This window comes from Mirounga leonina, unplaced genomic scaffold, assembly GCF_011800145.1.
Source record: "Mirounga leonina isolate KUSES-001 unplaced genomic scaffold, KU_Mleo_1.0 Mir_101664, whole genome shotgun sequence".
Lineage (NCBI taxonomy): Eukaryota > Metazoa > Chordata > Mammalia > Carnivora > Phocidae > Mirounga > Mirounga leonina.
In genome coordinates, this window is record NW_023270175.1 from 3394694 (window position 1) to 3421365 (window position 26672).

Genomic DNA, 26672 nt, shown 5'->3' on the forward strand with positions numbered 1-26672 from the left:
AAGAAAGAAAGAAAGAAAGAAAGAAAGAAATATGTGGACACCAGTGCCACTATGAATAAAGTGTCCTTGAAACAATTCCAATAAACAGCCTTATGGCACCAGATGCTTGTAAGCTACAACTGTGCACTCCAAGTAATACACGGGATCTTAGGCTTTCTGGTTCTCCTTAATCTCATCTGTAGAATGAGCATGTATAAGTTTTTCTGTGGGAGCACTTTTTAAAAAAAGTTTTATCAATTTCAGAGAGAGAGGGAGAGACAGTGAGAGAGAGAGAGAGAGAAGGGGAAGGGGCAGAGGGACTGGGGAGCCTAACGAGGGGCTCGATCCCACTACTCTGAGATCACGACCTGAGCCAAAACCAAGAATCGAACGCTCACCCGACTAAACCACCCAGGCACCCCTGTGGGACCATATTTTAAACGTCTCATGGTTTCATTTTTTTTTTTTTTGAAGATTTTATTTATTTATTTGTGAGAGAGAGAGAGCACAAGCCAGGGGAGAGGCAGACAAAGCAGGCAGAGGGAGAAGCAGGCTCCCCAGTGAGCAGGGAGCCCAAAGCAGGACTCGATCCTGGGACCCTGGGATCATGACCTGAGCCGAAGGCGGTCACTCAACCAACTGAGCCACCCAGGTGTCCCCACTTTTTTGGTAGCAGACCTTAACAGCTACAACTAGAATATCTTAAACATTTTGTCTACCTAAAACCGCTCATAAGAATGAAGTGTTCCCATCCTTTGTCAGATGACAACTGATGCAGTTTTACAGCAAAAAGTTCCTTGATCTAAAATTATAAATAGAAAACAAAATACGGATATGTCTCACCTTAGGTTATGTCTAGGTTCCTCCAAATGAAAGGAAATCGCCTCTGCAAATTAATGTTATTTTCCTATGATTCACCTGTCCAGAGATCTGTTACCTTCACTTCTCACTTCCCTTGCATAGGCCGTGGCTCCTAATACTTGAATTACCTTACCCCCCCCAGTACACAAGTACGGTGGTATACTAAGGGGCCTCTCTTATTCAAACATTTATTTTGATCGATGCCTAATCACCCACAGCTACTTAAGGGATGCAAAGGTGTGAAAAATTTAGCTCAGGTCCTTAAGGGACTACTAGCCTAAGCAAGGGAGAGAATCATGTGCAGAATTAAGCACGTTGCAAGGCAAGATAAAGTGCTGTAACAGAGGTATACCAGCCATAGTACTGAGCACACAAAGGAAGAAGCAGGAACTCTGGGGGTTTGGGGAAAACCCTGGGCGGATCCTTTGGGAAAGAGAACACTGCTATGTGACACTGGAGAGCCATGAGCATTTACTAAGTTATTTGCTTGGGAAATCTAAAATGTTCTTCCCGGAAGGGTTTCTCAGTCTCGAACTTATAATGGGATACACCTTAGGCAAGAGACAGAACGGCAGCGATCAACTGTGACATTTGACGAGCTGGCAGAATGTCTGCTCTCCCAGGACTAGTCACCCTTTCCTCTCACCTCTCTGGTCTCTGACACAAGCCTATAAATGACGCTGGGGTGTATCGGTTAGCCTCTCTGACATCCCGGAGACTCCAAATGTGACTGACTCCTAGGCAGGCATCTCCAGCCGTTTGCTAGTTTCTCTTTCACGGCATCATTAATTTGCCCTGTTGCCACGATGAGTCTCTGGTATGTGGGGCTTGAATATGTGAAATGACAACTTCATGTGCTGGCAACATTCTTGGAAATCCTATTAGGAGACACGAGGCATGGACAATGTATCCAGCAACGCTGCCATTCATTTTATAATAATTAACAGGCAGTATATGAATTTAAAAAAATGGAAAGGTATTTTCCCGTCAGACTTTGAAATGCCTCTATCCTGAAAACAGACTTTTGATGATGTGCAATTTGTTTCAGATAAAGAAGTTTTAAAATGGGTCGAGGGCAAAAACAAGATACAATGCCCAAGGTTCTAGTTTTCATTACTGTTTACCTCAAAGTTGAAAAAGATAATGTGCACATAAAAACCTGTATACAATTTTAAAAAATACATTTAAAAAATCTCCCTTGCTCTTCAAATACTCAGATCCCCAAATCCCAAATGCAATCAGAAAGAGAGACAATCCGGATAATTTTTTATTATTTAAAAAAAAAAACCTTCTGATTTTAAGAAATGTAAGCATGGTGCAACAGACATAATCCATGTCCAAATACACCTAGTTCCTTCTTAAAATTCCTTTTTCATCTCTACGAGAAACATGTCAGTCGTGGATATATTTGTCCTCCGTTTATATAGCTGTTTCTTGTTTTATGGTAAGTTGCCCCAAGGAACGTCAACTTGCAAAAATGAAAACTAAAGCAATAAATTTGATCTAAATTACTTGGAAATTTGGAATCTGTTTCCTTAATTATAATTTCTAAGGAATGGACTAACTTCTTACCCCCGCAATGCCTCCCCTTTTCACCAGGTGTAGAGAAGAGCAGAGCTGGGGCTTTTATCTACAGACCCTTTATGGGGAAGCCATCCCTAAGCCCTTGCAAAAGTCAGAGTAGATTTCGGCGGCTTGTACCCGACTAGAAACCTGAAGGCTGAACTTGTATCCCATGTAAATTGCTGGGATGAGATGCAGATGTGGCACAAAGCAAGTCAAAGCTTGGGGGGGGAGGGGTGTCCCTGAGGAGATGATCCGTTCTGAGGGGACTGAGGGGGTTCAGAACACCAACCTGGACCAAGAGGATAGCTGTGAAGAAAACGGCCGTATGAGGGAGATGGCGTGCCGCAGGATTCTAAAAGGAAAGAGGATCCAGGAGAAGTTGAGTAAAGATTGGAACTTAGGGACTGCAGGTGTGAGGGATTTGGGACTACTGAGTTGAGTAACCGAGTCCCTGCATGAAGAGAAGAGTTATTCAGTGTGTGTTTGTTTTTCCTGTGGATGGAGACCAAGGGATGCCGGTTGAGTTAGGAGAACAAATAGCTGTAAGCAGCTTTCACAGAAGAGGGAGCGATGTCACCGGAGGAGAGAGCAGTATACACTGTGGCTGGGAACACAGACTTCAGAGCCAGATAGAATCAGGTTCAAATTCAGGTGCGGTCACGTATTAGCTGTGATTCAGCAAGTGACTTAACCTAAGTCCTGTTTTTCACTAGCTGTAATACAAGTGAAATACCGTCAACATCACATATAATTGGCAAGATGAAATGAGGTAACTTACATAAAATACTTCAGATGGGTCCAAGACAAACACACAAAGAGAAGTTATTATTGATTACTGTGATTAGGAAATTTAACTAGTAGTATGTTGGAAGCCATGTTTGAGGAAAAGGGAAATCTAAGATAAGAATAAACGTCATACATCCTTATCTGTGTGTATATGTGCGTACGTGTATATATTTGCCTTAGGTTTTGCTTCGGGCTTGTCTCACAGATTCTGTCACTCCTGTAGTTTTGGTTGAACAGCTCTTATGGAAATATGCCAAAAACTTGACACAAGGCAGATAACTTGGGTGTTGAGACTTTACGTTACAAAATGATTGTTCTATTACAGGGTGCCTTGGAACGGTGTGCTTCTTAACATGAAACAAATATAAATATATTTTCCTACTTTTATAGAGGCCTTCTGTTGTGAAAATTGTGGTGACAGTCCCAGGCAATGTCAGAAGACCTGTGTTCTAACTCTAGTTCCAACTTTGTACTAGGGATTGTTGGGCACTAATAAAAGATCTAGTATCTATTCTATCTTGGAATCTATGGAATCTCTGGCCCAGCCAATTCCAGAAGTCTAATGTAGGCAGTGAGAAAAGCTGTGGTGGCAGCAGCTTCAAAGGTTTCAATAATAGGGGGGGTGTTAGGGGTGCTTGGATGGCTCAGGCGTTAAGCGTCTGCCTTCGGCTCAGGTCATGATCCCAGGGTCCTGGGATCGGGCCCCGCGTCGGGGTCCCTGCTCGGCGGGTAGCCTGCTTCTCCCTCTCCCACTCCCCCTGCTTGTGTTCCCTCTCTTGCTGTGTCTCTGTAAAATAAATAAAATCTTTAAAAAAAAAAATAAGGGGGCAGTTAAAATTGTTATGGGTGGGTGGATGGAAGTCAGTTGTAAAGCTATGTATCTTACCACTCCTCAACTTCTAAAGGCTCAGACATTACTCAGAGGGTAAGTTTAACCACTGCTGGTTAGTGTGGCTTTCTATAAAGAATAAAGAGCTAAATATAGGCAATCTTTGACTTCTGGCGCTTCAACTGAAGTGATGTGGTAACTGGAGTTGGGGCACTGGGTTTAGAGGTGTCTGAAAAGGAAATGGTTTACTTAACCAGTAGTGAGTTCCAAGTCAATGGAGATATATTCAGAGAGAAGCTAGACGCCCATTTCTTAGGAGATTTTAAGAGAGATACAAGTAGCTGATAAAGGTTGGACTAGATGACTTGTAAGAATTCCTTCAAGCTTGTGCTTCTTCAGTCACTTCTAGAACCTATCCCAAGAGATCAACCTTATGTTAACTTGCTTTCAAAAGTGTTCCGGATAAGGACCCCTGTCCCCTGGATCGGTCTAACTCCAACTGGCCTTAAACTATCCCTCTCACTACCAGTCAGAATCAGAAACTTCTAATAGCTCAAGTACAGTGGCAGCAGGGAAAGGTGACAGAACATAAGCTGACAAAAGCAGACAGAAAGGAAGAGAACAGAAATGGTCATCGGGATCAAGTTGCTATGAAGTGATGAGACTGTTTTCTATTTATTTGTCTTGATGTGGCTTGGTAAACTACTGCTGAGGACAATTTCAAAAGGGAGAGACAAACGTGTAAGGTTAATCATTACAAACCAGTGTGTCAAGTGTTATCACAGAGGCCTGAACAAAGTGCTGAGCGAACACAGAGACTGACCAACTTTCCTGTGGGAGTGTCAAGGAAATTTCATAGAAGAAGTAATGAGCAAGCTGCGTCTTGAAGGATGGGTAGGAGTTGACTGGGTAGAGACGGAGAGAGGGATGGTTGGCAGAGAAAAAAAGGTTCAAAGCCAGAGAGCCATGAAAGACATGTATTTGGGAAGTGGTGAATAATTGTGCATGGCTGGAGTGTGAGGGTAGGTCCTTAAAGGCCGTGCTTCTTAAGAAGGATGGGAGTAGGGGCGCCTGGGTGGCTCAGTCGGTTAAGCATCTGCCTTCAGCTCAGGTCATGATCCAGGGTTCCTGGGATCGAGCCCCGCATCAGGCTCCCTGCTCAGTGGGGTGTCTGCTTCTCCCTCGCCCTCTGCCCCTCCCCCACTCATGCTCTTTCTCTTTCAAATAAATAAATAAAATCTTTAAAAAAAAAACGAGAAGGATGGGAATAGGAGATGGGGGAGAGGCAGGGGCAGACAGAGGGTGATGACACTGTAAGGCATTAACTTCACTCTAATTGAAATAGAGCTTTTGGAATGACTTTGGTTTTTACTCTAGGCAAGACAGAGAGAAAGAGGGGGACTTCTTGTCTCAGGCATAAGGATTAACAGTAACTGAGGAGAGTTCAGTCATGCCAAGGGTTGTGTTCATGCCCACTGTGGCTACTGGGGTAGAATTAACTATTTGGGAGAAAGCTCAGTGTTGGGTATTCCAAATGTAGCATGTTTCCTATTGCCGAGACGAGGCTGAAGTTTTGGGTGTGGTACGGAGTCATCCACATGCTCTTGCCTGAGCCCTCTTGTAAGTGGGTGCAGTCTGTGTTCAGCTAAACAAAGCTGGCCCAAATGAGGATTGAACTCACAACCTCATTAGCAGTGTAAGTCTAACCAGCCTCCGCATGTGGTTATTTACTGCTCTTATATGCAACAACCGCTCCGCTCACTTCCAAGGTGTAGCAGACTTCTCCCAGCCTAGGTAAGCAAATCAACCCCCCTTAGCTAGGGAGCAAAAGAAGGTCATCTTAGAAGAGTGGCTTCGGTTTAAAGTGAACCTGAAGAAGTTATTTTTTTTTTAAGTTCTTCTTTTAATTCCAGTATAGTTAACCTACAGTGTTATATTAGTTTCAGGTGTACAATAAGAGAGTGATTCAACACTTCCATACATCACCCAGCAGCCTGAAGAATTTAAAAAAGATTCTCTTTCCTCCTATCCTCAGTGAAGTAGCAATAGTTGGGACCTTTTAAGTTAGCTTTGTGGACCATATAAAGCAGTTCTGAAAGTAGCTGGGTATAGCAACAGGAAGTTGAGTTCTGGGCAATCCCTTTAATTAAAGCTTCTGACGAATTTTTTATGGCTTCTTCTAATCTCTTCTGTCACCACTAGAAAGGACACAAAAGTTGGCATATCAACATATAAATTTAAAAATGAGGGGCGCCTGGGTGGCTCAGTCATTAAGCATCTGCCTTCGGCTCAGGTCATGGTCCCAAGGTCCTGGGATCAAGCCCCACATCGGGCTCCCTGCTCAGCGGGGAGCCTGCTCCTCCCTCTCCCACTCCCCCTGCTTGTGTTCTCTCTCTCGCTGTGTCTCTGTCAAATAAATAAATAAAAAATAAAAATGAGGGTTAAAAATGGGGATAATATCATGCTGATCTAATTGAATGATGAAGCCTATAGTTACAATATATTTATTTACAGGATAATTTTGTGAGCTGAGGTAAAAAGTACAAAATTAATAAAAATGAGCTTTCTGAACATGAGACAAATCGTAAATCTATTCTTGCATGACTCTACTGCATTTTCTTCACTTTTAAATTTTAAACATGTGGAAAATGCAAAGTTGATACTAATAATTAGAGCCTCATTCTCAATAGAATGTATTAAATACCATTTCCCACCATGAAACTCTTGTTCCAATAGAACTTTTTAAAAAGCTACCATTTGTCCATGCCTATTTTATTATATAGTACGGGTTCTTAAATTTCTTTTGGAAAGAAGCAGCCCAGAAAAGGTAGCTCTTTAGGACAAGACTTTTATATTGAATATTTGTTCTTTATTTAAAAAGTGAAAGAGAATGTAAAAAAAAAAAAATCTGGAAGTTGTTTCTACAACAAATGTATCTACGACACGAGATAGAGGGCTAACAATAAGTGTTTAGCCTTTAAAGAACACAAAATTGTTATCAATGATGAAAAGGAAAGTTTCCCAAAGGCTACTATTTTGGATATCCACATCTGAGGTAGTTTAAAGTTTGAGGGAAGGGCAAAGAATATGGAAGAGGGCTTTGTTTCTTTGCCTTTTAAGGAAATCTTTGAAAAAGTATTTTCTCATGCTTATAAAATAGGAACTAAAAATTGAGTATTATTTGCTGCACAATGCCTCATCATTCAATTATTTTAAAGTACTCAAGTTACTAGCAACATCGTCCCCTAGAAATGGTAACATGTTATTTGTATGCTACTCTAGACGGGAATCATCACCTTGAGCATTCATTGGTGTAAGCATCTTATTCTTCCAGGCCACTAAGATACAAATCTCTTCTCTCATTCATTCAGGTCCTCATGATTCAAATACTTTAGATACTTATAAGTAGACTCAATATTTATTTTGTAAATATTCAGACAAAAGTAAATATATTGTTAAATGCCTCAGTAGGTTTTAGACCGCATCTAATATAATAATGATTTCATACAATATTTGGGTTCTAATTTATCTTTACCACTTCAGTCTTTCATCTGAAAAAAAATGAAGAATATCTCAAGCAATGATTCTCAGGAAAGGAGGTAGATATCAATTTACTGTACTGAAACAAAATATGAATTCATGTTCATGGGACAAGAGAGAAATAGAATCTAAACTATTAACTTTTCATTTTCTTCATTTGCCAAGCATCAGGGCTATAACCCAACTGGACCTAGTTGCTCTTTGGTGAACTGTGTGTGTGCACACACACTCTTTTAAATGTGCTGTATTTCTGAGGTTTTAATTTTTTCCATATTAAGTTCATTTTTCCCTTCAAAATATGTGTTATTAATCTCTCAAAAAATGCAATACCTTGTATGTGGTGCTTTGATATTAACAATTGATACACATCCCTGGAATCTGGGACTTTTTGTCCATATAGAATAAAAACAAACCAAAAAATGGTATAAAGTGTTTTGCTTTTACTCAAAGTGGATAAGGCATGGGCCAAATGAAATAATTTCATAAATTGCTTTAAATAGTTCTACTTTTTTATATAAACAGTTTATATAAACAGTTCCACTTTTATTACAGATGTAGAGTATCTGTTCATCCAGTGCTACTTCTGACTCTTTAGTAAAAATCACTTTCTATCTAGGACCATAATTATTTATGTAACTTATCTCTCCTACTATATTATAAATTCCTAAAGGCAAAATTTAGACCGGATTTGCAGGATGAACTGTTTAAACATGATTAAAGGAGAAATAGCAGCCTCCCAGGGGCAAAGCAATAAAGCTTATAGACAGATGTAAGAATAGGGTCAATTTCTTGTAGTTTACCCTCTTCTTATGAAATGCAAGAACCCAGAGCTCTGACATTGCAAAAGCCTATTTTCAGCTTCTCTTGCACCTTCACCTTTTTACAGATGGCCTTTTCTGCTTTTCTACTCAAAGGCATTGTGCCTGTGGCCCTTCAAGCTGAACACAGGGATTCCTACTAGAGATCTGAAGATCTGAAAAATGTGATAAGGAACTAGAGTCTGACATACTCACTACGCTTAATTTCTGTGGTAGTAGGTGCTTTGTGAATCCAGATAGTTCTAATTCAGGAGCCATTACCCACACTGGGAATGGTTCTTACTCTTTAGTTTCTCCTTCCACATTCTGCTGGCCATTTTTTGGTCACATCTCTGTACATTTAGCACAACCATGGAACAATGAAAGAGTGCATTAAACTAGTGGCTAAGAAGAGGCTTCCAGATTTCCACAGATTATATTTAGTCATGCTACCTTATGAATAATTTTGAGTAGAGGGTATATAACGATCTAGGTTCCAAACTACACCTTAAATTAAATGCTTAATGTGATCTGAGAAACAATTTCTCATTTGGTAACTTAGACACTGAAACTAACAAATTAGGTACAAGTTTTAGAAGTCAGGCCAACGTGCCTTTTGTAAAAAGGCAACAAAATGTAGACTGTAAATTAATTAATTTTGCATATTGTTTTTTGGGTTTTTTTATTTGCGAGAGAGAGAATGAGAGAGAGCACGAGAGGGAGGAGGGTCAGAGGGAGAAGCAGACTCCCTGCTGAGCAGGGAGCCCGATGTGGGACTCGATCCCAGGACTCCAGGATCATGACCTGAGCCGAAGGCAGTCGCTTAACCAACTGAGCCACCCAGGCGCCCGCATATTGTTTTTGATACATCTAATTTATTTCTCCAAAAATTACATTTTAGCCAGGAGTCTTGCCATGGACACTTGCCAAAAATAGTCTGGCCTGAGCACCTCCAGAATGAGCCTCCATGACAATAGTGTACTTAGAAGTGACTCATGTACAGCTTTTCTTTTCATGAGAAAAATCGATCTGGGTGATGCTACCATGAGCACTAATATTAAATGAGGAGTGGAGGGGGACTTGTTTAAACCAATTATTCTCAACGAGCCAAGTCCAGTTACCTAAAATAATCAAGAATAACAATGATCACAAAATAGTCCACTCTGAGAGGGAAAAATATAATTATGCTGCTTACAATGGTTTTAGCCTCATACTGCCTTAGAAAAATGACAGATTATAATACTAAATATAAAAGCGAATTTGGTTTACAACAAAGCTAGTCACCCAGAAGAACCCAATCTAGCCAGGGCCTTTGAAAGGAATAAAGTAGGTCTGTCAGCTATTTCTAATAGCTCAAAAATCCTAATAGAAAATGAACATTTGTAAAAGGGAAACAATCGTTCTCTCTTTCTCTCTCTCTCTCTCTCTCTCACACACACACACACACACACACACACACACACACACACACACGGTGACACCCCTCACTCACAGAAAACAAACTCCAAAACAAAACACATCACCTTTAATGTGGTCACCCTGTTCCTTAGAAAGGAACAAACCTCCATTGCTAATTTTTCAGAATTAAGTAATGCAACAAAGTGGCATAGTTCAGAATCAAGCTCCAGACGCTGCCCACGCACCTGCATGATTATTTCACTGCTGAGAGGTGTAAATCCAACAAAGTAAATGAGAAGAAAAGAAAGTCTTTTAAGCTTGATGACAGACCACATTTCTGTTTTACAAAATAAGAACACCTCTATTATTCACTTATATGTTCTAGAAGAATTACCAACTTGAATTTACATAAAGAATCAGATCTACACTTTGCCAGGCACCTTAATAACCAAAATTTTAAGGACTCTTCTTTGTCTGAGACGTCTGTGTTCATCTATATGAGTCGTGATTCTCTTCCTATAAAAGTATGTACTCTAAGTACTAAGAGAAAGGAAATAAGTTTGCCTTGGCTTTCTAACATGTAACAGCCATAAATGCAAGGACCTTGACAAATACTAGACTTTGTTCTTCTTCAACTGGGACAAAGGATATTTCTACTTGGAAGCTCTGACCACTAATAAATATAATCACTGGTGAACTTGAACATGTCACCATGGATAAACTTCTATCAATAATTCTGAGTGCTCCATCCTGCTTCTTATTTGCTCTAATCTTTCCTGCTTTTACCCAGAGTCTCCAAGGACAAGGAAGGAATAGTCCTTTCATAGTTCCACGTTATAATTCTCATAAAGTCTTTCTGCTATAGACACAGCAATTATGCATTTTTACAAATGGGAGGAAATCAGCCTATTTATAAGGTTTTAGTTCAGCCTAAAATCAAAGTTTCAATTAGGAGAACATAAAACTTGACTATGACAAGTGTCTGAATTTTAAAACTGTATGTTTATAAATAAAAATGTAATCTACGATAGGCATTTCATTTAAAAAGGACCTGGTCACTTTTTAGATTTAGGTTTTAGAGATTAAGGGACCATAAACAAACTGGGTCATTGTCTTGTATAAAATGGTTAGCTTTTAAAGTGAAAAAAAAAAAAAGGGTACTCAACTGGGTAATTGTATGCCCATGTTCATAGCAGCATTATTTGCAATAGCCAAGAGGTTGAAGTCACCCAAATGTCCACAGACACATGAATGGATAAACAAAATGTGGTAGATACATATAATGAAATATTACTCAGCCTTTTAAAAGGGAAGGATATTCTAACACATGCTACCACATGGGTGAACCTTGAAGATAATATGCTATACCAAATAAGACTATCACAAAAGGACAAATACCTTATGATTTCACTTATATGAGGTATATAAAAGAGTCACGTTCAGAGACAGCAAGTAGAATGATGGTTGCCAGGGGGTGGGGGGGGCAGCAATGGGGAGTTAGTGTTTAGTGGGTACAGAGTTTCAGTTGGGAAAGATGAACATGTTTTGGATGTGAATGGTGGTGATGGTTGCACATCAATGTACAAAACTGCACACTTAAAATTGGTTAAAATGGTAAATTTCATGTTATGTATATTCCACAATAAACAAGGATATATCTGAGTAATATTCTGAAAAAAACAGTCTACCTAATCACAGATGAAGACAGTGAAAAACCAGATATTCTAATTTTTTTAAAAAGACCTCTCTACCTGGTGAGTCTTTAATTTCACAGTTTACTTTTTTGTTTTCATTTGATTCCATTTGTAAATTTTGTGACTTATGGGTTTTTAAGATTGAAGAACTAACTCCAAGAATCCCCAACTGTCACATTTAAAAAAATTTTGTTCTTCTCAAAGTCTAGTCCATTATTTACGTGTGCCAGAGAATATAATTTCTTATCATACCAAAGTATATTTTTGTAATAAACACTGTCCCTTTCTTCAGTATTAATCCAAGTCAGTTTTCTTCTGACTAGTCTATACAACCCTGTATTATATACTTTTTATAATCCCATCTGTGGATTTTCTGGAATTTAAAATAATGTTCCAAAATTTCAACTGTGACGAATTATCGATCCATGATTTATACAATTTGTAGTAACTCTCTTTCAAGTTCATTATTTTCATGACAAAGCTGTAAAACATAATTTCTCAGAAAAATTGATTTTGTCTTATCTTAAATGTCTTAGTTAAGAGCTTGGACTTTGCAGTCAGATGCCCTAGGTTTGAATCTTGGTTCTACCGCTTACTAGATGTGTGAGGGGATAAATTATTTAAATTCTGTAAACCTTGGTTTCCTCATTTTTAAAATGTGGTATTGATACCTAAGAGCTTTGAGTAGCATACATATAAAGCTCCTCTGCAGTATCAATATGTAGCAAGATTTAATAAAGGGCAGCTATTAATAATAATACCATCAACAGCAGTTTTGTAGAAATGGTAAGTGCCCCCCTATTGGACTGAAAGGCATTATGTTGCAACTTTTCTAAAGTTGACCCCACAGTTTTAACTCTAAGACGAATCTAGAAAAAAGAGCAATTGTATATTGTAAGACGTGTTTTCTTTTGTTCATCACTTCCAAATAACTTCATTCTTATTGTCATGTAAGCAAAAGGAATCAAGCCAAACAGAAATGAAAAGACCGGGTATGTAGATGTGTATACACACACACACACACGTATCTAGTGTGTTATACACTATTTCAGGAAGTTGTATAAAAACATGAGAAAAAAAGGTGAAAAATAAACAGGAAGAGCTATAGACTACAATGAGGGTAACCACGTATACAAACGTAGGCAAATTTCTAAGCTGAGCTATTTGATTCATTCAGAATCACATTATTGTCAGAAAAACACACTATAATTCCTCTGGTAATACCCCTAGGAGACAGATCTCCAAGTGTGGAAAAGTTGAATATTTTCATCCCTTCTTATCAGTGTAAGCAAAAAAGAATTTCATATTTTCTTTAAACAAAACCCAGCTGCTACTACAGTCACTATCACTAAGGATTTCTAAAGTATATAACATTTGATACTGGGATTTCTGCCACAATTTCATAGAAAGTACAAAGGATTTCTGCACTAACCACTTATACTCCCCAACTATAAAGAAAAATGAAAATTTTACGGCAGACTTATATTTCTGAAAATGTGTTCCTTGGGATACTAATGGCCTAAGACAATGAATGGGGTGGTAGGATAAAGGTTCTGGGGCGCCTGGGTGGCTCAGTCAGTTAAGCGGCTGCCTTCGGCTCAGGTCATGATCCCAGGCTCCTGGGATCTGGGATCCAGCCCCACATCAGGCTCTCTGCCCCGCGGGGAACTTGCTTCTCCCTCTCCCTCTCTCTCTGCCTGACGCGCTCCATGCTTGTGCTCTCTCTTTCTGTCAAATAAATAAATAAAAAATCTTTAAAAAGAAAGGGTTCTGTGGTCAAAAGAGTTGACGTTTAGGAAACGCTGCATTCTAGATCTCACTCTTAGAGATTCACAACACTATTAACATAACAGGTTCTGAGAAGTCCTGCAGTGAGCACAGCTGTTTAAATTTGCTTAACCAGTGTTCCCCAAATTTATTTGGCCATAGAATCCTTTTTTTCCAAGCAATAACCAAGGAACCAGGGTTCCTCATAACAACTTATTTTAGGAAATGTGTCATAAATTGCCTTTGATTAGCTATTAAAAGAGTAATTTCATATGTACCTGTCCCAAAAAGGTAGTCACTGGCAGAATTTGCTAAAGTTCCAAAATGAATCCATGGTATTTCATGTCAGGAAAAAAAAATCTAACTTGCTTAGACTAGCCTTTACACTATCTTTAGGAAGTTCAAGTCATTTCCAGAATATGTGTTTTGACCCCTTTACTGCTTGTATGTTCTTAATCAAATCCAAACACTCAATTCTAATGCCTGTGCAAATATAAAAAATGAAGGTGACCCTCCAAGCCTTTGCTTTTCTTTCCAGGCTTCACTGTAAGCTAAGAAAACCCTGTAGCTGTGAGCTGCACCTTCAAATATAAGAATACTAAACTCAGTTACCAGCATTTTATTAACTGGTACGACGAGCCGCATTTATGCCATCTTAAAATAAAATAATGAGTATTTGCAATGTTTTTTTTTTTTAAGATTTTATTTATTTGAGAGAGAGAGAATGAGAGAGAGCACATGAGAGGGGGGAGGGTCAGAGGGAGAAGCAGACTCCCTGCGGAGCAAGGAGCCCGATGCGGAACTCGATCCAGGGACTCCAGGATCATGACCTGAGCCGAAGGCAGTCGCTTAACCAACTGAGCCACCCAGGCGCCTGAGTATTTGCAATGTTAATCCGGAAGCAAAGTAGTGACTGAATATTATTTCATTCCCTTAACACCTCCCTAACATCCCTATTAAGTATATAGAACAAAATCCTGTAATTACTACTTTATCTATTGGAGGTTAAGCAACGTGCCCCAATTACCAATAGTCAGCAGGGACCAATTTCTTGTTGGACTGATACTTGTGCATATTACAACTATAGAAACTGTATCAGATAATCACCCTGAAATATGAACAAAAACAGGAAATTCCTTTACTAATAACTTATTATTTAAGGAATTTTCTTCTTTTGAAATAGTTTTGGAACATAATTTGCTAGAAATCTAAACTTGAACCAAAAACAAAAAATCAGATGGCATGCTCGATAGCTTTTTGTGAGTTCGGAAATTAAAAACAAAGTCTTAACAACTGCAATGAGGCATTCATTACTTTGTCCTTGTGTTAGAGGAAACAAAATAAGTAAGCTACAATTAATTCTGGGTAAAGTGTGAATGTGAATGATTACACTGCCAGGCTGTGGCATGCCTTTCTTCCAAGGTTCTCCCCTTCACTGCAAAAGTACATAAAAGTGTAGCAACACGTGTAAGATGACGTAGACATCAACAATTCTTAAAAAGCCTAACAGAGAAGACACTGTGTTATTATGGAAATAATACATTTTGGGAAGCCATTGACATTTGGGCACTGATTTCCAAGTTACACAAAATAAGCTGGCCTTTGAAGGAAGACACTTTAAAACATCTATGGCAGAATACATATAACCACAATATTTTATATTATGATAATATGCAGCAATAACATTTTACCAGACATAAGGCAAATGGCTGAAGAGAAGGAAAAATCTGATGTGAAAGGAATCAAGAATGTTAACACTTTAGTAAAGGCAAAGGAGTTAAAGTAGCAGATTCAAGTTTCATAAGTTGTTGTTTTTTTTAATGTAGAAGGAGAGGTAACAAAAATTGGTCTTCACCTGGTAAGTGTGTACTCCCTGAGTCCTGAATGCAAGTTCATGGCAGAAAAAGTACCTATGCATCCACGCAATCTTTTGTCTCGACCGATCTTCCACGTTACAAACAGTGGGCTGTAACGGAAGATAAAAATAGGGTCAATCAATTCAACTCAAGCAAGTTATTTATTGAATATTTATTATATGCAGGGTTAGATGCCTGAGATATAAAGACCACATGACAGGCCCCCAAGGGGCTGGGTCTAGCCGAACGGACTGCATTTAACAACAATTATAGCTGGAATGATTGAGTGTATCCTATATGTGAGGCAGCATGATAAATGTTTTAAAATTACCTATATTAATCCTCATCAACCATTCTAAGAGGCTGAGTAATGCTATTACCAACATTCCTATTTTACAGATGAGGTAGTCCCACAGTTAATACATAATGAAATCGGAACATCAACCTGGACAAAGCCTTAACCAGCATGGCTGACTGCTCGAGGCCTCATTTAAACCTCAAGTTACTGATTGATTCATTAAGTCTACTTTAGAAAAACCAAAAAACAACAACAAAAACCAACCCCAAATTTCAACAAATACTGAATATCTCAGGGCAAAGTATTGTGAAAGGTTATGGGAAATACAAGGTTGCCTAAAACATCCTCACAGCTCTCTAGGAGCCAGTACAGAAGGCAGGCATTTTCACAACTAACTCACACAGGCAAAAGAAAATGAGTGCTATAAACTATGTCTGAAATGCCATGAATGAAGCTACAGGGATAGAAGAAAATTTCATCGAGTCTGATTCTCTTCAGCTTGGCCTAGAAAACTGAGTAGGGTTTAGAGAGGTAAAGGGCAAGAGCAAACATTAACAAAATAAGACTCTGGAAACAGAAAAATTATTTTAATTTTTAGATAAAAGTATGGCCAACAAATACAATCTCTCAAGCATTAAATACAATGGCATCAAGAAAGTTGTGTAGTTTTTTTTTTTTTTTAAGATTTTATTTATTTATTTGACAGAGAGAGACACAGTGAGAGAGGGAACACAAGCAGGGGGAGTGGGAGAGAGAGAAGCGGGCTCCCCGCGGAGCAGGGAGCCCGATGCGGGGCTCGATCCCAGGACCCTGGGATCATGACCCGAGCCGAAGGCAGCTGCTTAACCGACTGAGCCACCCAGGCGCCCCGAAAGTTGTGTAGTTTTAAATGAAGTTTAATATAGTAGATTTTTGGATCTGGCAGGAAACCAGTGACAGCCCCAATTAATGGCTGAATCTAGAAACAATTCTAGTTAGAAGCAACTTGATATGTAAGTTTATATGAAATAAATTAATTTACACATTTTAGCACATTGTGTAAAAAAGATAAATACCCTACAGTTGGGGGTGGTTCATGTTAATGTGAGTATTCACAGTATTATGGGTATGAAATAGTATATTTCTGCTTTCTAAAAATTTAAATTGTAGGGGGACATACCATATGTCATGTATTTCTAATAATATGTTGTTGAGTTGGAGAACACATTCTGCATTTAAAGTACTCTCTAGTCAGTCATTAGCAGTTGGGTGAAAAGATCCTGTTCAAGTACTTCAATCACCCATCTCAAACATTTAAATAATGCCGAGTTCTGACAGGCAGCCACAATGGCAGACAGGTCCCGAAATAACGTATACAAACCAGGAGCAGTGCTAAGAATTACCTTCTTCCAAGAACCAAATTCTCAGGGGCATTGAAAAAAATGACCATAAGGCCAAATGATTGTCGATGTTAGTATTCAAGTGTTGGATGACCTACATCAAAAGTACGAAGATAAAAAGCAAAAGAAAAATTCCAGGTTTTCTGCTTTCGATGTCACATGCACCTAAACACCTTATAACTTGAGACAAGATACTGATGCCCCACTTAGCGCATTTCTCTAATAGCTTTTGACTAAGAATTATCAGGAAGACAAGAATTAGACACATAACTCATACGAATACTACTATCTAAAATCCTCACACTATCTTTATTTTTTTAAGAGTTTTTTTATTCATTTGACAGAGAAAGTGCGCACACAAGCAGGGGCAATGGCAGGCAGGGGGAGAAGCAGCTTTCCAGCTGAGCAGGGAGCCCGACGCGGGACTCGATCCCAGGACCCTGAGATCATGACCTGAGTAGAAGGCAGACGTTTAACAGACTAAGCCACCCGCACTCTACACACTATATTTAACAATGAATTTCACCTCTTTATTTTTCACTTTGTAATTTGGTAGAGTCAACGTCTCTGTCAACCATTATGTGGACAGGAAGATACCAATCTTCTCCCATAACGACACCTATACAAATCATGTCTCCATAACACGTCCTTTGGCAGATTCAGAACAAAGTGAATCACACTGTAACATATATACTAACATGTCTTTAAAATACCACATGATGGCTTCTCCATGTAACAGAACGAAGTTGTGTATTCTCTTCCTCAATGACTTCAGTGAGAAACCTACAAGTGTGAGTGAATTTGTTTCCCATCAAAAACCCTAGAGATGAAAGTCATTTAAAAGTGCTTTGCCTTCAATTATCTTCTTTATCCCACTAAAATATATATGCACATCATTCTTACCATAATCCTATCTATTCAACCAAACATTCAAAACGTGTAGGGTAAACAGAAAATGAATACAAATTAACCACTATATTAGGGAATAAGTTGGAGGGCATTCTAAACACATAGTAGGGAAAATTATATACAGTTTCTTATAATGCTGTGCTATCACTGATGAAGGGATGATGAATTCAAGGGGTAGGGTGCTAGAGGATAAACTGTAATTTGCCAGGTAGCCTGGGAGAAAAGGTACTCCATAATAAGCAAGGGCTTAGAGATGTAACAGAAAGTAGTGTGATAACCTTGATAACTTGCTGTGGTCTCTTGCAGATTTAACATTCTATGAATTTTAGGCACTGTTGAATATTTGTCCTCAAGAGCCCTCAAAACAGGTAAAGCAGATGCAGAGTTGTCTGCACTCTCCCTGTTCCTTACCGGCCCCAGGCAACACCCACTTTGGGGGTTGCTGTGGCGGGGAAATATCTGTGGCAAAGATGGGAGAGATTGCTACTTGACAACCCCACTGTGTTTAGGACAGATGCCTGAAGATGGAAGAAATCAGACATTTAGGAGACAGAATACAACTCTGCCTTCACAATCTGGGGCTCTAATTTCTCATTTACAAATGCTCATCCAGTGTACTTTACAAAGAACACGTATGTGTTCAAACAAAACACAGACTCATAGATACAGAGAACAAACGATGGTTGCTAGAGGGGAGGGGGGTGAAGGGGGGTGAACCAAGTCGCTGAAGGGGATTAGGAGGTACAAGGCTATGCTATGTACAGTGCAGGGAATGTGGTCAATAATATTGTAACAACTTTGTATGATGACAGATGGTAACTAGACTTAATTGTCATAATGTATATAAATACTGAATTACTATGTTGTATACCTGAAACTAATACAATATTATATGTTGGTTATTTTTCAACAAAATAATTTAAAATTGGGGCGCCTGGGTGGCTCAGTCGTTAAGCATCTGACTTCGGCTCAGGTCATGATCCCAGGGTCCTGGGATCGAGCCCCGCATCGGGCTCCCTGCTCGGCGGGAAGCCTGCTTCTGCCTCTCGCACTCCCCCTGCTTGTGTTCCCTCTCTCGCTGTGTCTCTCTCTCTGTCAAATAAATAAATAAAATCTTTAAAAAAAATCATTTAAAATTTTTTAAAAGAACATGTATATGGAATTTTAAAAAACAAAATACCTACAAGCAACATTTCATGGGGGAAAGAACTTGGGAATGAAGCATTTTAAAGTACACTAAAACAGAACAAACATCACTGAGCACAAGAGATTGTATCTTGTGTGTGAGAAGTACTTTGTACAGGGCAATGGCTATGGGAACATTCAATACGTATTACCTAAAAATAGCAACAAAAATTTTTCTTTCCCCAATGCACAGAGGGAAGAAATAGGCAATTTTGTTCTTAAATGTATTATTAAAACAGGTATGAGTTCCCGAAAGGATGTATGACATCAACGTAATCAGAGATGGATCAAAGTAGAAAAAGGGATTCGAGCCTGTTGAGAGGAGCTGCTTAGTGACAAGGAACTAAGGAAAACGGTTCATAGTAAGACAAAGATTGAAGGTTTTTGGAAAAGACTTTTACCATATGGTTTGAAGCCACCTACATGTGCTGAAAAACAATACTACAAGCTAGAAAGGGGCTCAAAATGAAATGAAATATTAATGGAAATGTTTATTTGAGAGTAACCAGGCATAGCTTTTTAAGGAATTTTCCTACTTGTGAACATTTTGTACCACTATGTTCTGAGAAACCTTTGGAGGCAAGGAAACTCTCTCCATTTTTCCAAGTCTGTAGACAGGAACAGGAAGTAACCACCTAATCTAGGTGAATCTTCTCTGCCAACTGGCAGCCAATACCATCAGGTCAATAGTACTAGCTCTCAGGGAAAGGTAGTTGTGTGGCATTAGCAAAAGTACAGAAAAGCAATGTAAATCTGAACAGGATATACCCCAGTCCAAGTTGCAGTGCCACTTCCTATGTCCCTCTTTTGAGATTACTGATACAGACCAGAACAGATTAGACATATATTTGTGGGAGAGGCGTACAATATTTTACCATAAACCCTATCTCCCCTCCATACCGTGGCAGAAACAGGTTACAAAAAAATAGCCTTAGACATTTGCAAGCCCCCAATATGGCAATTTGCTCTTCTCTAGAATGAGATCTGTAGGGGGGGACATTAACAAGATGATATCCATCCCTACCAATATAATGCTAATTAGTATAAATGGGTGTTCAACAAGGCTATTAATATTATACATAGATATGGGAAAAGAGAAGCTACCTAGCATGGTTCTTTTCCTTTGCCATCAAATCATGATTGCTTCTCAACTATGCTCAGGTCCTTCTGTTACTTAGCTCAGTGATCCAACTAAATTACTCATAACATCCAACTCAATACCATAATTCCCCAGGATCTAGGAGCTCAGGGAAAAACAGAAATGGTGGAGTCTTCCTTCCACTGCCAGGTTAAAACACTTTGCTTCCTGTTTCAACACAAAGAAGTTACCTACCTCATTTACAGATCACATAAACTACAGATTCAATTTGTAAAAAACGTACTCAATGCAGTTAAATCCTGTATTAGTCTACTTGGGCTGCCATAACAAAATACCACAGTCCAGGTGGCTTAAACAACAGAAATATATTTTCTCACGGTTCTGGAGACTGGAAAGCACAAGATCAAGGGTCCAGCAGGGTTCTGTTTCTGGTGAGAGCTCTTTCTGGCTTGTAGGTGACTGTTAGGTACTCACTTGGCCTTTTCTCTGAGCGTTCAGAAAGAGAGAGAATAAGCGTGCATGCACACAAACTCTAGCGGCTCTTCTTACAAAAACACAAATCCTTTTGGATCAGGGACCCACCCTTATGGCCTCAAGTAACCTTAATTATCTCGTTACAGGCGCTATCTCCAAATACCATCACGGTGGAGGTTAAGGTTTCAACATATTCATTTTGTGGGGCCACAATTCAGTCCATAGCAAACCCCTAATGAGAGTTTTAGCACATCGTTCACGGTTTATATAATCGTCTAAGATTGTTAGATGAAGGACATTTTAAGAGATTATTTCCTCTTCATTTTACAGGTGAAAAACCAAAAGTGATCCAGTGAAACTAAGTGCAGTCACCTCACTGGTTAGTGATAAAACCTGGCTAGTTCTACAAATCTTCTTACTACTAATGTCATTTTTCCCCCAGTATAGGGAAAAAAAATTGTGAGTAGCAAAGCTAGATGTCTTCTAAGATACCAGAGAATAGGAAATTCTTAGGAATACACAAATCTCATTCTCCTCCTCCCAGGAAGGGAGAGAAAGATCAGCTGAGAAGATACCAGGACAAACTAGAAATGCTGGATCAACCTAGACACACTAAACCAACTTTACAAGCTTCTATACTATTCCCATTAGAGGCCCATAGCAAAACCAACTATTTTATCTTCGATGGCCTCCCAACATCCTTTCTGACTCCCTCTCAACCCTCTTCTTTCATTTCTTCCTCTTCTGATGAGCTTTCATCAGACTCAAGTGATCTAAAAGCTACAAATTTCTGTCCAATCAAAATTCCCGCCAAATGAAAATTTCCATTTACCATCTATTAACAACCATGTAGCTAGGTATTGATCTGTTTAATTCATATTACTTAATGAGGCTCTTAAATGAGTGAATGAATCATTAATGGATGAATGAGGCTTAACTCTTCCAGGTAATCTGAAATTCAAATTAAAGAACCCCGAAAGGAGAACAATAGGAGGTGGTCAATGGGGGAGGGGCAGGGAGAAGGTAAAGTTCCCATACATTTTACACTTCTCTCATCCACACCGATCCTTTACTGCAGATAAGGAAAATACATTAAAATACATTAATACATTACATCACCATTACAGCCTTACTCTTTCCCTCCAACTTTTGTAAATAGCCAGTATCCCATGGGGCTCAGGAAAATAAGGAGACACTGCTCAAACAGACAGCATGGGTTAGTATGGAAGACCACAAATATCTGAAAATGGGAATCAGGAATTACAATCTTACAGTACTTTTCTTTGCCTGGTATTCCCAGAAATTCTATTACAGCAACATTATATTCTCCACCCCCCATTTTTTTTCCCCATTTTTTTTATTCTTATGTTAATCCCCATACATTACATCATTAGTTTTAGATGAAGTGTTCCATGATTCATTGTTTGTGCACAACACCCAGTGCTCCATGCAGAATGTGCCCTCCTCAATACCCACCACCAGGCTAACCCATCCTCCCACCCCCCTCCCCTCTAGAACCCTGTTTGTTTTTCAGAGCCCATCGTCTCTCATGGTTCGTCTACCCCTCCGATTTTCCCCACTTCATTCTTCCCCTCCTGCTACCTTCTTCTTCTTCTTTTTTTTTTTCTTAACATATATTGCATTATTTGTTTCAGAGGTACAGATCTGAGATTCAACAGTCTTGCACAATTCACAGCACTTACCCGAGCACATACCCTCCCCAGTGTCTATCACCCAGTCACCCCACCCCTCCCACCCCACCCCCCACTCCAGCAACCCTCAGTTTGTTTCCTACAATTAAGAATTCCTCATATCAGTGAGATCATATGATACATGTCTTTCTCTGTTTGACTTATTTCACTCAACATAATACCCTCCAGTTCCATCCACGTCGTTGCAAATGGCAAGATCTCATTCCTTTTGATGGCTGCATAATATTCCATTGTATATATATACCACATCTTCTTTATCCATTCATCTGTCGATTCTCCACCCCCCATTTTTATAATGCTAATTTAACTGGCAAATGCCAGAGGAAGAGAGACAGCCTAAAGTCTTACAGATGATTGGGAAGGTTGAATGGGTGTGTGTGTGTGTGTGTGTGTGTGTCTTATAAATCAAGTGTAATAACCACCAACATATAACCAGCCAAATCACAAGCATACTTTAAGGGATTAGCTTGATTCTGTCAAACTGTGAACTGAAAGAACCATTTCTTCCTCTTAGCAAGACCAAATCAATGATTTTCAGTAAACTTAAAAAAATTTTGGTCTTAGACTTGATACATTAGGATAGCCTGTCTTATTTTATTTCTTAGAGCCCAAATTAGATGAGAAAAGCCTGCCTGCATTGGAAAAAAAATATTATATTTACACATATTTTCGAGTCTTAGTTTAGACTGCAGCGAGTATTAAATTTAATATATGGTAGCATCTTAAGGATGAAGCTCATAAAATAAGCTTTAAATGACAAATTGCTATAGATTTCCACAATGAAATAATTTATATTTGGAATTCCTGTTCTGAAACAATTTGTTCAAAGAGCTTTAAGGGTTGGGAGTCAGCCTTTACTATGAAAAGAATTAATTATTTTAATATAAAACAGACCAGGCAAAACAAGACCTTCTACTGAAGGTTTAAGTATTCCAAACTCAATATAAGCACAGCTGAAAGAGTCAGGAGAACTAGATTCAGAGGTTTCAGAATGCTTTGATTGATACGATCAACTTTTATTTTTTTTTTTATGCCCTTAAAAACTGTTATGGAACTGTGTTTGGTACCAAATGTTTTGTTCCATTGGACAATTCATATGCTGGATGGATACGGAATACTTAACACTTCAAACAATGAAAACAACTAAAGGTTTTTGTTTTGTTTTGTTTTTCACTTGTATCTTACCTCCCCACTAATGATCGATCTTCTCCACCATCTTGTCTTATCCTCAGAACCCACTCCATGACCAGAAATAGAGTAGACAGGAAATAAATAGGCTGAATGACTTAAACATTAATATAAAGAGCTGTAAAGTTATCTAGCTTCTTCATTCTAGATTTCCATCTTGCTTCCTATTCCAAGGAGATCCAATGTAATGAGCCAGGTTCGTAAGACCTTCAATAAATCTGTGATGTAGTTGTTTATGAAGTTTTCTGGGTTTAGAAAGGTAACCGCTTTGATTTTAAGGTCCTTGAATTGGATTACTTGCTCCTTTGAGAGAAAGGAGCTGGACAGACGGCTTTGTAGCAGGAATTCCCCCAAGCTCTTTGCATTTTAGGGGTTAGAAGGAAAGGCAGGATCTAGGGACAAAGCACTCAACTGAGACCATATTTTTATCAGGGCTACTTATGTTGCCTTTGCCCTCCCCCACTCCCTCCCTTCTTTTACCTTCCAGAAAACAGTTCAACCTCTTAAAAACCTCTATTTTGAAGTGCCCAAGAGGTTGGAGTTTTTTTCTTTTTCTTTAACATGGAATTGACATCCTCACCTCCAAAGTGCTTTTTGAAAATCAACTTTCTTTCTACTTCCTACTAAAGTATAGCTTACATACTATAAAAGCACCCATTTTAAATGTAAAATTCAATGAATTTTGACAAACGTATACATACACATAACCTAAAGTGCAATCAAGTTATAGAACATTTCCATCACCCCAAAAAGCTCCCTTGTGCCCCTTGCTAATAAATTCCCTCTCCACACTACTGGACCCTGGCAAACATGAACCTGCTTTCAGTCCCTATAGTTTTTTGCCTTTTCCAGAATTTCATATAAATGGAATCATCCAGTATGCAGTCTTTCGTGACTAGCTTCTTTCACTTAGAGTAATGCTTTTGATATTCATTCATGTGTTTAGTCCTTTCTATTGTTGAGTGGTATTCCAATGAATGGATATACCACAATTTTGTTTCTTTACTCACCCACTGATGAATATTTGGGTTGCTTACAGTTTGGGGCTATTATATATAAAGCTTCTATGATAATATTTACTTTCAAGGTTTTATGGGAACGTAAGTTTTCATTCCTCTTAGGTAACTACCTACAAAGAGAATTGCTGAGCTATGAGTAGGTATACGTTTACCTTTATAAGAAACTGACAAACTATGTTCCAATTGGCCATACCAATTTCCAGTGGGCTATACCAACTACACTCCTACCAGCATTGTATGAGTGTGCTAGTTGCTCCACATCCTCACCAACACTTGGTATTTTTTTTTTTAATTCAAGTTAATGTGTAGGGATATCTCATTATGGTTTTAATTTGTAGTTCTCTGATAACTAAGGATATTGAGCGACTCTTCAAGTGCTTAATATTTATGCACAAATTTTCTTTTGGGAAGTGCTTGTTCAACTCATTTACTCATTTTTAAATTGGATTGTTGGTCTTCTTTTTACAGGAGTTGTAGGTTTTTAAAAAGTATGTTCTAGATACCAAGCTTTATCACAAATGTACATTGCAAATATATTTTCCTAGTCTGTGGCTTGCCTTTTAATTTTCTTAATGCTATCTTTTGAAGAGCACACATTTTTAATTTTGATGAAGTTTAATTTTATGAATTTTTGTTTTCTGGTTCATGTTTCATGTTGGATAGAGGAATCTTATCCAAAGGTCATGGAGATTTTCTCCTATTCTCTTCTAGAAGTTTTGTAATTTTAACTTTTACATTTAGGTTTATGATCCATTATGAGTTACTCTTTGTGTATACTGTGAGGTTCATTTTTTAAATCTGTTAATATTTGGTGGTGGATTTTTGTGTGTATGAACATAAGGAATATTGATCTGTGGTTTTTTCTTCTTGTAGTATCTTTGCCAGTTTTCGATATCATGGTGATGCCAACTTCATAGAATGATTTGGGAAGAATTCTATCCTCTTCTATTTTCTCCAAGTTTGATTTGTTCCTTAAATATTTGGTAGAATTCACACTGAAGTCATTGGAGCTTAGAGTTTAATTATGGGATGATTTTTAATTACAAATTCAATTTCTTTAATAGATAAAAGGCTATTCAGATTTTCTAGTTCTTTTTGAGTCAATTTTGGTGATTTGTGTCCTTCAAGGAATTCTTCCATTTCATCTAAGTGTAGAATTTATCGGCATAGACTTATTCACAATATTCCTTTGTCCTTTTCATGTCTGCAGGATCTATAGTGATGTCTATTCTTCCCTTTCTGATTTTAGTAATTTGTGTTAATTTCTGTTTCTTTTTTATCTGTATCGGTCTAGCTATAGGTTTATCAATTTTATTGATCTTTTCAAAGAGCTGGCTATTGGTTTCATTGATTTTTCTCTGTTTTTAGTTTTCTCTTTTATTGATTTCTACTCTTACAATATTTTCTTCCTCTTGTGGTTGAACTTGCTCTTCATTTTCTTCTTAAGGTGGACTGTTAGATTATCAATTTTAGACCTTCTTTATTTTAAAGCTATAAATTTCCCACTAAGCACTGTGTAAGCTACATCCTACAAATTTTAATATGTTGTGTTTTCATTATCATTCAGTTGAAATTTTTGTTTAAATAGTCTTCACATCCAGCATGGAGCCCAATGCAGGGCTTGAACTCACAACCCTAAGATCAAGATCTGAGCTGAGATCAAGAGTCAGATGCTTAACCTACTGAGCCATCCAGGCACCCCAGCTCAAAATATTTTCTAATTTCTTTTCTAATTTCTTCTTTGACCCGTGGTTTATTTAGGGTGTACTGTGTCATTTCCTAATATTTGAGAATTTCCCAGATATCTTTTGGTATTGATTTTTCATTTAATTCTATTTTGGTTAGAAAATATACTTTGTATTATTTCGATTCTCCTGAATATACTGAGGCTTGTTTTATGGCCCAGAATGTGGTCTATTTTAGCGAATTTGAAAACATATTCTGGTAATGTAAGGTCCAGTGTTTCATAAATGTCAATTAGGTACTGTTGGTCAGGTATAATAGTGTTGGTCAGGTTTTCTATCTCCTCACTGATTTTTTTTTTTTTTTTTGGTCTACTTATTCTATCAATTACTGAGTTAAGAGTGTTGAAATATCCAACTCTAATTGTAGATTTGTCTATTTATCCTTTCAGCTATATCTGGTTTTTTTCTCTTCATGTTTTTTGAGGCTTTGTTAGGAGCACACACATTTAGTATTGCTGTGTTCTTGATGAACTGACCACTTTACCATTATGAAATGTCCCTCCTTATCCCTGGTAATACTGTTTGTCCTGAAGTCTAATTTGTCTCATATTGACGTAGTCACTCCAGCTTTCTTATGATTAGTGTTTGCAT

At 38.3% G+C, this 26672-nt stretch overlaps 1 protein-coding gene across 1 annotated transcript in view; it reads right to left on the reverse strand.

Moving 5' to 3' along the window:
• The window catches only part of AMMECR1 (AMMECR nuclear protein 1), a 108401-nt gene that overhangs the window by 40994 nt on the left and 40735 nt on the right, over nt 1–26672 (reverse strand). The window contains exon 2 of the mRNA XM_035007110.1: nt 15073–15183. Coding sequence (XP_034863001.1) covers nt 15073–15183 — 111 coding nt within the window. The remainder of the gene's footprint in view (nt 1–15072; nt 15184–26672) is intronic.